Raw genomic sequence first — 13,079 nt, forward strand, 5'->3', positions numbered from 1 at the left:
ATCTTCTTTCATCCACATATAAGTCTAGTAATAACAGAGGCAAAATGGGCTGCTATTGATCTTTTCAATTAACACTATTGAGAAAAGCTACACTGGATGTTTATATATAAAATCCATGCTTCTTAATTAAAATCTCCAAAATATGACATGCGATTGTACACACGCCTATTCTCTTTTTCCATCCGGTAAATGTGGACAGTCTAAGGAAATCGGTGATGCTTTATCGACTTGGTGGAGACAAAGAGTGCATTTGATGGTGTCTTTGGAGGCTGCATCAAGGCATCTCCAAAGTCCAAACACAACATTTCTTTGTTGTCTGCTAGGATGTCGTCTGGTACGGAGATGCTGATCAATACATAAAGACACGCATCTTTCAATGAAAATTTCAATAGTGTCTGAGAAAGTGGTTCAAGAGAGAAATTTAAAGAGATAGTACTCATAATATTCTTTAATTATTCACTCGCCCTCATATCATTCCAAATCTGTTTAAATTTTGCAGAACATAGAAGATATTTTGAAGAATGTCTGTGCCTCTAAAACATTGTATCTTTTGATGTTGTATGGGCACAACGAATGACATGATGATGAATAAATGCTTACAATATTTTCATTTTTGAGTGATCTACAATCTTCTACAACGTTTTGATTGTTATTCTACATAGAGATAATGCCCAATTATTGCCAACTAGCTCTTTAATTTGATTTCTAAAATAATTTCACAAGGACTGTTAAGCTGCCTATGAAGTCTGCACAACATGATTTCCATAAGTGCACAGGGCATTACGGCTACAAGTCAGCTTCATAAGCTTTCAAACGTTACCAATGTAGCCATTAACCTCGACTTTTGTCCACCAACAGTTTAAGTCGCATTCTATGGTTTGTAACAATATAGCATATGAAACTAGTAGGCCACCACAAAGTATACTTCAAAAATAAGAAATCAACCCAGCAAAAAGGAGAGAGAAAAAGACAAATACAGTCCAGGGTTAGAAGCATTGTGAAAAGCACAATACGGCACTTTATTCAGAAATGCTTGCAGTGACAAAAATGTAGTAAATGTGGGAAAACAAAACAAGCTGGAGGTCACATATTTTAACATACAGAAATTTAGACTGAACACTTCAACAACTCAAAAAAATCCTTCATCAGATGCTGAACCAAACACAATTCACTCTACTTAACCCAATGCTGCAGAGATCAAATAAAATAGCAATCTCTCTGTGGTGAGGGCTGACATGGATGTGTGAAAAGCAGCTCGGAACGTAAAACACAACTTACAAGATTGTAAATATATTTATTAAAAAAGACACTTTAAATAGAAACAGGCAAAATAAAAGCAAGAGATTATACTCTCTTCAAATAGCATTTTTATACTTGTGTATATATTTTTAACAAAATTCTCTACTTTAAATAAAAGTAAAATAAAATCAGCCACCAAAGCCACATCCATTGTCTCTGTAACCCAACAAAACATCTGACGATTAAGCGTGAGCACCCAAAAAATTTTTTTTCAGTGAGTACACCTACACATCTCTTTAGAAGACTGTACAAATATACACTACCTGTTCTACATGGTAACATGAAATTCAAGAATACCTGTGGTTCCAATAAACACTCCGTGTTTAAAAAAACTGCTTATGTTAAAGAAACTAAAGGCAGATCAGTATTTTCCTTCCCTATGCTGAAAGAAGACAGACCCCCAGCTTCACAATCTTTGCATTCATAACTGCAAAATATGACTTTTTTGCCTTTTAAATGGCTTTGAGGAAGGAGCATATACTTATATAAACCGTCTGCAACCGAACGTTCAATGAGGCAGCATTGTTGGTGTTCATGAAAGACAATGTGCATTTAACAACCCTGTCCTGAAAATAAAACACCAGTCGCTTGGTCTGATTGTTCAAGCTCATTTGTGATCCGTGTCTGGCATTCGCCTTTTTGATGCTGTCTTTCGCTTAACATGTCAATTGTCCCATAACCATTTTCGTTGTGGATTTCCTCCTTGATGTCGGGGTCACTCCCATGCACTTTATTATTTATCTCTGATTCTTCGCTTTTAACCAACTGTGTAATTATCCTAGAATTTTCTAACTGTTGAACAACATTATCACTATCCGAGTCTGTTGGTTCTGACTTGATGAGTGCATCCGATTTGAAGGTGCTTATAACTGAATCATTGCAGTTATACTCAACGATGGCCTTTTGACCATTCGAGTAGAGCGAAGCTTTGGCAGACAACCTTTTCAACGCCCCTTGTTTCTGTTGTGGGTCACCGTTGGCTGTCGCCATCTGCTTCAAGCGAATGGAATTGGCAGATCGGCCGATACGAGTTCTAGAAGTTCGTCTTATCTGTTCATGCTTGTGTCCCTCAAAATGCCACTTTGAGTCAAAGTTCATTGGATGACTGAAATGTACGACATCTTCCATTTTAAATCCGAGTAAGACACGAGCATTTAACGTTTCGCAATTAAGCGTACAATTCCTCCGACGATTTGAGAAGTGGCTCGCGATGTCAGACTTCCAAAGCCAGAGGCTAGACGCAAGCTTCTCCACCTCTCGTCGAGTAGGGTATGGCTGCCTGTTGAAGTACTGGGTGAGGAAGACTTTACGGGCTTCATACGACTCATTCTCATGACCCTTTGGGTCCAAGGCGAAGACCACAGTGTCTTCTTCTTTGTCTGTTGAGGACGATGGGGTTTGCTCAGCTTGGTCATCTGTCCCAACTTTTTTTTTCTTTGGCTCAGTTTGGTCAAAGTTAGCTAAACCTGCCCTTTTAAGGCCAGCCCCCTGGGCCTGCGTGACTCTTGGAGAGGGAGCGGGTCGGCCATTCTGAGCTTTGCTGACACCGCGGCAATGCACTAGATGCAAGGTGATGGTGGAAGCCGTCATGTTACTAGTATACACCCCGAGGCAGTGGATACACTTGTACGTCAATTTCTTCTCCACAGGATGAACTGTTTGTATAACTTGATGCCTTTCACGCAAATGGTGAGCTAGAGAATCTGTGATGGGTCCCTTGAGAATCGAGAAGCAAAGCGGACAAAGTGTTTTGCCGATATCTTTCTTGTAAGGTACAGCCGTTTGAGGGGTAGCTTTAGGTGGCACAGCATCTGTTGAGGCATCTTGAGGTATCTTTGGGACTTGTGGCGTAACATGTTTACTCACATGAGATGATGGCAAGGTGTTATTTTGCGCATGGAATGCCACCGACTCCTCAGGAGCATCGCGCATGTTATACGTGGTGACGATCAGCTGGACGTTCTTCGGATTACCCTGCTGGAGCGTGAGGTCAAAAGTAAGCGGAGAGTCCATGCGTGGCTCGACTGATTCGTTGGGGTGCACCCCTCGCATGTGTGTCACCATTTTTTCGACATCGTTGAACGTGGCTCTGCAGTGTGGGCAGGAAAGGCCATGAATCAGCATGTGGTTAAGAAGCGTGTCACTAGGCAAGTACCGGTTGCAGTATAAGCATTTGCTAGTGAAATTGTGAATTTTCATGATGTAGTTGGCAACTGCCGGCACCTTTTCCGCTTTGTGCTCCTTTTCGAAATGCGAGCTGTACACATTTTCCGGGAAGAGCTCATTGCAGATGGTACAGATCTTCCATTTCTGAGTATACGATGTGCCAATGATTGAGTTGACTTTCTTAGGGGTAACAGATGATACGGTAGTGGCCGCTGCCTGAACACGTGAGGTCAGCTGAGGGATCTTCAGTATGGTGGTGGACGCTGATGCAGAGCTGCGCAGACTGCCAGCAGGGATCTGAGGTTTGCTTGTTTGAGACTGCTGTGGTATTGAGAGTTGCACTGGTTGTCCTCCAATAGTCAAGGATTGGGTAATCCCAGGCTTTAGACCAAACACACCCGGTTTCAGATGAACACCTGACAGTAGACCGGTTGAGTTCAAACTTCCTTTTGGAATGACAATTCGACTGAGCTGTTGAGCGGATAAAGGTCGAACCCCAGCAGTCACTATGGCACCCTTTGGCATTATATTTATGACACCCTTATCCCCTTGAACTTTAGGGGACACCATAATTACAGGCTTGGCTCGGGGTACCACTACATTTGTATGTCCAATCATGGCAGTCACCTGATAACCAATACGTTCATGGTCTTCAATGACATGTTGCACAAGTGCTTCATAGGTGCGTGGAACAAACAGGCATCGTTTGCAATGGATAGTGGTGCTTGTATTGTTGGGACCACCAGCACTGCTATTGGAATCAGCATTGCTCGATGTCCCATTGGTTGGGGTGGTCTTCTCACCTGGTCTTACCAAGTACGGCGCCGCTACATGTTGGAAATGTTCTCGGTAGATATGCTTGCGCACTACATTATATAGTGGGTCTCTGTAGGTGCACTTTTTACAGTAGTACACCGCCTGTTCTATATTATCCCGTGTCTTGTCCTGGCGAGCACCATCCTTCAAGCCAGCCCCTGTACCTCCAGCAGTCTGGCGCACAACATTAGGCATGTGAAACAACCTAATGTGTGTCTCCAATGTCTTTTTGTTTCCATTGTAAGTGCAATAGGGGCAGTTCAGGAGAATGCGATTTTCAAAGTCCTCGCTGTGCACATTGCGAAAGTGACTCTTGTAGGCAGAGAAAAACTTAGAGGAGAATGTGCATCCTGAACAACAGAAAGGCTTTGAGCGGTAATCCTGGGAAGACAAAAAAAACCAATAAGTCATTACAATTGGGAATTGCCGATGATCAGAAATCTGACAAAAGACTATGAAAATATTCAGCTTTATAAGACTTACTTGGGATTTGGTCAGTGAGGGATCCCACATGCAAACATCGTCCCATGTTGTGTTCTTAATGTAAAACTCAGTGGGAACATAGTCTTTGTAGTCCTTAAGAGGGGAAAAAAAGGAGCGTCAAGTGAGAAAGAATGTAGAATGTTGTCTCATTACAATAAGATCAAGGCTTCATAAAAGACATATTTTGTGCATGTAAACAGTGTAGTACAGTAATTAAAAAGAAAAAATATATAGGATGTTGCAACATTGCATTGTATGTTTATAAATTAGTCCAGCTCTATATAGGATAGGGAAATTTTATATTTTCTGTTAATAGTTGCATATATTGAATAATTGCTTACAAAGCTTATGCCGATGTTGCAAAATTTAGATGCAAGAATTAAAGGAATGAAATAGTAAAAAGCAAATATGTTTTCCCTCGGACTGATATTTATACATTTTTCCATATGCAACAACATATTCAATTAACTTGAAAACAATTTGTATTATTTTAAAATAAATTTGGGATATTCCAATATTCCATAAAAAACAATTCATGGGGATTACAGAGAGATGACAAAAGTGAATTTTGGAACTGTGCTTTGAACTGATTAACTGACTAACTTTTTCTACTAAGGTTTGAAACAGATGTGTTGTAAATCAGAAAATTGCCCTTATCAAAACAAAACAATAATTTGTAAATAATAACAAAACATGCTCGAAATTTTATGAGTAATAAAAATCAATGCCAGTTTTATTACAACATAAAATTGATTTCACCTTAAATAACATAAAAATGAGTTATAAAATGAACCAAAAAACAACACTACAGAACTACATAATGGCCATGGTCTTTAGAAAACTTGATGAACCAATGATAAGAATAGTAAATGCCATTTTCATTTTTTAGGGGTAGATCTTCAATATAAAACCACACAGCTCACAAAGACATTCCTTCACTGTGGCGCAAACAAGATATTTTTAAAGACAGCAGAAACAGTCAATTTTCTTACACACAACTTTGAAACTGACAAGATCAGAACAACATAGTAACATTTAAAAATGTGCTTGATCTCACACATTCCACCTATTGTTAGACTGGATAGAGCATAAAACCATTTATAAAGGCGAGACTGATGGTTCATGATTGTATGGATTTAGATACGTGCCAAAATAGACATTTAACTTGTGCGTCTTAAAAATCAGATAGACTTACATCAATATGCTCCTTGCAAAAGTCCAAGCCAATGTCGCTAAGCACTTTTTTCACATTTTTCCTCGCTTTCCTTAGACTGCTGATGTTGTTGACTGGGAGTTGAAACATTCTGCCCACCTGGACACAAATGAATGAATTCATTAATTTGGGCACTTAAACATGCTTCAAATGAAATTATCATAAATTATCATAATGATCATGTTCAAGCCATAAATGTTCAGCATAATATCGAATAATACCAATTTTGTATGACGATCTTGATACACAATCATGGTGATGGTTATTTAAGGGATCTGTGATCTGGTCATTTCAGTAATCCAGTAAACACTAAATGTTCAGTCTGCTATTGCATGAAGATCATACAGATCATAGTCCACAGTTCATCAGAAGTTCAAAATGGTTACTAAGATGAAATGAAAACACGAAGGTCTTAAGCAAAATAAACATGTCATTACCTTCCAATTAGACCTTATTACAGCTTGTGTGAATGAGCTGTATACCAATACAGAACACAAATGCTAGCTTACTATTGACACCACACCGTATCACTTCCATTTTTATGACGGCACACAAAACCCACCCAATGAAGTCGTGCCCACAGAAATGGGGTCAAAGATCGACAAGGGTCAAAGGTCACGATCAGAAAAACCCGACTTAGCTGTTGGCCATACACATGACAAGCATCACCATCTCCACTGCATGAAGAAGCAGTGGCAGCAGTTTTACTTCAGAACTGAATGGGGGCTCTCTCACTGTGGGTTGTGTTCCTTATCTCCCTGACTTTGTAGATGGCGCTAGAGAACAGTCCTTCCTCCATGTTATATAAGCCTCTCCCTGTTGTGCCTGCCCTTTTTCCGCTCTCTTTTTTTATGCACTCTTCTGCATTATACTCCTGGAATGGCGCCTCCTGTTGAGGCAGCAGCAGAGGCCAGACTGTGGTATCCTAGATTTGCATTTTGCTTTAGGAGTTGGTTATGTTTTGATGTGAACAATCGAATATATACGAATACACAATCTAAAAAGCATTTATAACAAATATTATAAAGGTATCATCTCTTACATTTTTATATTAAACATAACTGAAGGTCTCTACTGACATACTCGTGGACCCCTTGAATCCAAATGGTAACGCATAAACCAATGTCAACGTAGAGAAACAAAACATCTCAATGAAACCTATGGCATAACAAACAGCTTGCAAAGTAACATACGTGTGATGAAAAAAACACGACATGCTTATCATTAAACATCTGACACGAGCATTGCAATTTTGCTGGGTTTACTCCGACTTTAAATGAAGCTGCAAATATAATTCACTCTGAATGTCATCAACTGTCATATCTAAGAGAAAATCTTACAATCTAAAGTAAATACACTTTATCACGTGGACCGTTTACAGTTGCATACACGCAATGCATCCTAGACCACACAGAGCAACAACAAACAAAGTGAGAATGACAACACACCGACGAGCAGAGCAACGCAGCATCAGTCGACTCATTTCAGAGCAATAAGAGTTGGTTTGTTTAGTTTGTTGACTTGCCAATGTGACAAGACATGTAAAGTGGCGACTTACATTCACTACTTAAACACAACATATGCTGAGCTGACAGTACTGCTTGGTTACCGCATCATTCTACATGTCAGCAAGCGCCCGAACCGCCAGCTATTCGCTTCGTGTGTACCTGTCAAAGCAATGAGAGATGTAACAGCAAACTCGTGTCTAATGATAAAGACCACCGGCAAAGTACCCCGTTAACAGTTAACGGTCCAGATAACTTACATCACCAAAAACTTTAAATCCGCGACCTGGTGCACCGTCCATCCTTCATCCCTTTAACTTGAGCAACTGCATGACACGCGACTAGCTACATTTCATTAGGTTTCACACAGGCTTTCGTGGTTAATTCGGAGTGGGTTTCTCTCGAACGGCTCTCCGCTGTTTAACTGTATCCAATACGCGTGTCTGAAAGAGACTTTACCTGACTAGCACAAAGCAGACGCCCGCAATCTTTCCCTCTTCTCGACCCGAGCGCCTCGTTCGCCGCCTCACGAGCGGACACACCACGCCGAAAGAGGGAGCCCGACTACTGTCACGGGCCGACCCGGAGCTGTCTGTCCGCCGGGGATGAGCCGCTGCATATAGCAGCTCCTGGAGTGCCTGTGGTTGTCTGAGGGTCTCCTGGAGGAAGGGGGAGTGTGAGCCGCCGAGCGCCCGCTGCGTTGTCGATGATACACGGTCCACTCAGACGCGCAATGACGATGTAATTGAGAGCAATTAACGTTATCCGCCATCCACTTACAACAATACGACCTGGTCCAGTACCTATACGATCCAAAATGGCGTGTGAAAAAGGGCGGAAGTGACATGTGTGTTTGATTTGCATAAAAAGCCCATTGTGAGCGTTGGGTCTGGGAATCTGTAGTGAAAGGTACCGGGCGACCGTCAATCAAACCCGTACAGTAATACAATTACTTACCTGAATTTCCCAAGGACTCCGACAAGAGTGTCTATGATGTTTTTTTCAATGCTTCCAATACTGGTGTAAACAGCCCGAGTGCAGTTTCACGAAAATAACCTATAGGGGGCGCCACTAAGCGGGAGTTGATTGGACAGAGGCGTATGCGTCAATTCTGCATCTGTTATCTACCCCCGCATAGAGTCGGATGTATACAGTGCCTCAGTACCCACCGAGCATCGGACTCAGTGCTCAGGTGGTGGCGCTGTAGCGCTCGTACACGCAACTCACCGGGTCTACTTGTGAATGTGAAGTGCTGGGGTTGCAGACGGTGATTTCCCGACCCACTGGGCCTTCAGCACTGGAAATAGTCCCCCACCCCCTATCCCCTGGCCCTTGAGCTATTCCTCCTCCCTCCGGGTCCTCTCACCTTGATGCTGGCATCACCAAACTCATTCCAAGTAGTTTTCACATTATGATACATTCATTGAGTGGCGTGTGAGTCTGCACATTGTAAACCCATGGAGAAGAGAGGAATGAGTTTCTTTTGTAAATATCATGGTAGGGTCACTCACTTTGAAATGACTGGAAGGATGTTGCATGTGATATTGCAGTGTCAACTCTATTAACTGGGTCTACTCATCTATTGCACTCTTCAATAAGTGCATTAACTGATCTACTGCAATGTAATCTTAATAACCGCATTAACTCATGTACTGCACCGTACCTTTAATAACTGCATTAACTCATCTATTGCACTGCAACTTTAAAAGCTAATGTCTATAATTAATGCACACTTAAGTCACTTGCACTATTGTATAGTCTAAATTGTTATCTGTTCATGACCACTTGTACATTAATGTCCACAGTATATAGCCTTCTGTATATATTGTTCATAATACATACCGACTGTCATATTTTCATAGTACAAGCCTATTGTATAGTATTTTTCCTAATATTGTATTCTGTATTTATTCACACTGTATATCCTGCACTTGCTAATTGCACTTCTGCTTAGACCTAAACTACATTTCGTTACACTGTATTTGTATATCTGTAATGACAATCAAATTGAATCTAATCTAATCTATGGCACAAGTCAAAAATCTTTCACATCATTACATATTTAAATATACTGCATTAACCGAAGGATTTTGCAAGACGTTTTTATTTCAGGGCATACATCTCAAAGATACAAAAATGTTCATTGGGGGAAAAAGTCATAGATAACTTTGTAAATGTGAGGGAAATAACTCAATAGATATGAAATGAGAGTTAAAAATGTTTTCAGCAGTCTCAATTTGGTCCTGTTGGTTAAAATAACTGACATTTTTGATGTAATTAACAAAGAAAATTGCTTATTAAGTCCCGTTCTGAACATTCCGCCATGTATGCAGTCACATCTGTGGGTTTTATGGCACAGACCCATAACATAGAACTGCGATTTAAAAAATATGGAGCATCATTGATTAAACAACTACTTCTTGTTAAACATGCATGTCAGTTGCATTGCAACGATGATAAGCACCGATCTAAACAAAAGCAAATGAGGTCAAAAGTCATGTGGTGGCAAATAGAGTGAGCAATCCTTTTAAAAAGGAGACGATTTCATTTCCACCCAACTTGGACTCCCCATAAACACGGTCCACAAATGAAATGGGAACCTACGTAATAAACAAAACCACTTTCAGTAATACGTATCAAAAACACTTGCTACTTTAAAAAAGTGTACAGTCATATATATAATAAAAACAATAAATGTATATAAATAAGTAATTATGAAATAATAGCTTTACTATAGTGTAGTTAAATATGTATATACAAAATAAAAAAAAGACCTATATATGACTTTATTATTTATTAAAACAAGCAATCTGACCTCTCCAATTGTACAGTCCAATTGTCTAGCACGGACAATCATCTCCATTTGAAAAACATAGCCTTTTGACACACATCGCTCTACCAGTTTTTCAAGCACCTCTTTCTTATACAGCCTGAAACACACAATATTAATATTATACAATAATGAAATACATGAATATTGTGTTTTTAATATTACCAAAACAATGATTCCGTTAACATACCTAAAACTTCCTGTAAGATCCGATGCTCCTGGTCTGAGCAGCACTTGCGTGACGAAGTTTGCTCCTCGACTAAAAATAAAAGTCACTATGATTTAATTTATTCAAACAAAACTAATAAAATGTCACAAAGACATAGCTGATAGACACCACCCATACAGCCAGTACTGAACGATTAATCTAGTGGCCCCCTTCATCCCCGACTACGTCCATGCATAAATCATTACTGTGATTATAAATGTTATTTAACCATGCACCTGTCAAAATCACAATAGCTGTATTATTGGACTTGGGGCTCAAATTGTAAGCATAAAGATTTCAAAGCCAAGATCATGACTGTGTTAGAGAATGTTCGGACATTATAACCACACCCCTTTAAAGGTGACGTGTGTAAATTTTTGAAGGATTTATACAATGTAATATACATTAATATGTATTCAGAGGTGTTTAATACATATTAATAATACAAAAAAAGTGTGATGTTTTTATAACCTTAGAATGAGCTATTTCTATTCACATACACCGTGCATATCTAACATCCCCTTACATGAAATTCACCGTGTTGTTTCTAGAGGTCGACTGATATGCGTTTTTCAGGGCCGATGTCGAAATCAATTATTACAGGCCAAGTAGACGAATAACCGATATTTTGAACCGATATATATGCCAGGTGTAAAAATGTAAAAAATTCATAATTCCGACAAAAACTTTGCCCAAAAACAATGGTTACAACACGTTTACTATAGTAACACCATGGTAAACTGTAAGACACAAAAAAAAAAAAAAACAGTTGTTTAATCAACATATTTAACGAAGAGTCTTGCTGTTTAGTTGTGCCATTTTTTGGGGCTTGGGCAGATCATGTGAAAGAGAGCGCTCTGGCAAGGATGTGATCACAAAACAAGCTGATGCGGGCGAAACTGCACCTGTCTTTACTTTCATACAGTATATAATCCGAAAATATAAATTGGATCATTTAAAAGTACACACTTCAAGCTTTCTTTAGACATATGCTTAACGTTTCTATGATGAGTATTCTCAGAGTTTTCAATCTGTTTTAATGACGCGTTTCAGAAAGATGCACGCGGAGAGAGACGGCTGAAAGCACAGCCTGTATATAGTCATTGTTTTACAAAAGCAAAACATTCTATAGATAATGAGTACACACAAATCACATTTTCGTACCATGTATTAGTCTTATTTGTATGACCCCTAGTTGTTTCTACAATAGCACTAAACGGACAAACTGCTCTACAGAGCACGTTTCGAAAATAAATTATCTCTTTCGGCAAAGAAGAAACAACATATTTGTCCTGTAAGAGCAACCATAGTGCTTCGAAAGGGAGGGGTGGAGTGAGCCATTGGTTGCAATTTGCAACCTCAACACTAGATGCAGCTAAAATCTCCAAACTTCTCCTTTAAATGACATTTTCCCACTTCCAAGATATCCAGATGTAATTAATGCAGGCACGAATTGTCACCTTAAATTTATAATCACATACCTGATTAGTTTCCTTCGCAGATCCCAACCATAGACGCCCCCATCTCCGCTGTACCTTGTGCCAGACACCAGGTCATATCCACCTTCCTTCTGTTTTCTGAACATTTAACAGATGCATATACAATTCTTACAGCTATGGCATGAGGCAATAGAAAGAAAGTTACTTACGCAATGAATTGTGGGATAAATTTTGGCTGCAGGAACAAAGAACAAATATTGCACAAATTACCCACAATGTTTTGCTTACCAAAACTTCACATAGAAATTCATTTTTATTCCCCCAAAAAGGAACCTACATGATGTGAGAGGTCTGCATCCATAATGATGACAAAGTTTCCAGTAGCATGTTTAACGCCGTGGATGTAAGCCGTTCCTGAAAATAAAGTAGCTCGAGTTAACATGACTCCTTTGCCCTCATTAAGGATTAAATAAACACACACATTTACCTAATCCCAGTTTTTGTGCACGCGGTCTCAGGATCTGGAGAGAACAAAGTTTTAATGATTTAACTGCACACGCAATGAGATGGAAACAAAGCGTCACAATCGACTCACAATCTTGTCAGATCCGTAAATCTTCTGCAACTGTTCTGCGATCTGTAAGGTTCCGTCTGGACTGCCATCATCAATCACTATAATCTCGTAGTTGTAGCCACTGCATTACAACATACAGGTGATAAGACATTTTATGTCGATGTAAATCGATGAAAAACATTAATATCTTAAACACCAAACAAATATCTTAATACTCTTAATTTCGCATAGCGAAGTTTGGCGTAATCAGGTTGTTGTTATGATGTTTACACTGACAGCTCATCAAAGCAACAGCTGTATTCTAACTCATTCTCCTTTAGACAACACCTTACAACACAATTACCTCTCGCCGAAGTATTTCACCAACAACCATACAATCAATGGTAGGTTTTCTCGTTCGTTGTAGGTTGGCAGCAGAACAGAATATTTGTCAGACTGCAGGTGGGTCTTCGCATTGCCTCTCCGGGTCGCCATGTTGGCGTTTTCAACGTCACATAAACACCGGAAGTGTGGCATAGAATGTTGTCCTTGAAAACCACCAACTGG

At 39.7% G+C, this 13,079-nt stretch overlaps 2 protein-coding genes across 4 annotated transcripts; both read right to left on the reverse strand.

The window, feature by feature from the left end:
* Positions 1–988: 988 nt before the first annotated feature.
* adnpb (activity-dependent neuroprotector homeobox b) lies at positions 989–8,747 on the reverse strand. Of its 3 annotated transcripts, none has more exons than XM_056733761.1 (5): positions 8,440–8,747; positions 7,942–8,285; positions 5,960–6,076; positions 4,765–4,857; positions 989–4,662 (listed from the first exon to the last, which is right to left on the reverse strand). In XM_056733761.1, the coding sequence occupies exons 3-5, from the start codon at positions 6,065–6,067 to the stop codon at positions 1,852–1,854; spliced, it is 3,012 nt and encodes a 1,003-aa protein (XP_056589739.1). In that variant the 5' UTR covers positions 6,068–6,076; positions 7,942–8,285; positions 8,440–8,747; the 3' UTR covers positions 989–1,851. The 3 variants fall into 3 exon arrangements, with proteins under 3 accessions (XP_056589739.1, XP_056589741.1, XP_056589740.1); XM_056733763.1 differs by lacking the exons at positions 7,942–8,285; positions 8,440–8,747 and adding exons at positions 7,536–7,644; positions 7,743–7,929; XM_056733762.1 differs by lacking the exon at positions 7,942–8,285.
* An 821-nt stretch (positions 8,748–9,568) lies between these two features.
* dpm1 (dolichyl-phosphate mannosyltransferase subunit 1, catalytic) lies at positions 9,569–13,041 on the reverse strand. The gene is made up of 9 exons (XM_056733284.1): positions 12,877–13,041; positions 12,555–12,654; positions 12,447–12,480; positions 12,297–12,373; positions 12,169–12,194; positions 12,002–12,097; positions 10,503–10,571; positions 10,298–10,412; positions 9,569–10,082 (listed from the first exon to the last, which is right to left on the reverse strand). The coding sequence occupies exons 1-9, from the start codon at positions 13,005–13,007 to the stop codon at positions 9,978–9,980; spliced, it is 753 nt and encodes a 250-aa protein (XP_056589262.1). The 5' UTR covers positions 13,008–13,041; the 3' UTR covers positions 9,569–9,977.
* Between the last annotated feature and the right edge of the window lie 38 nt (positions 13,042–13,079).

The sequence above is a fragment of the Triplophysa dalaica genome, chromosome 20, assembly GCF_015846415.1.
Source record: "Triplophysa dalaica isolate WHDGS20190420 chromosome 20, ASM1584641v1, whole genome shotgun sequence".
NCBI lineage: Eukaryota > Metazoa > Chordata > Actinopteri > Cypriniformes > Nemacheilidae > Triplophysa > Triplophysa dalaica.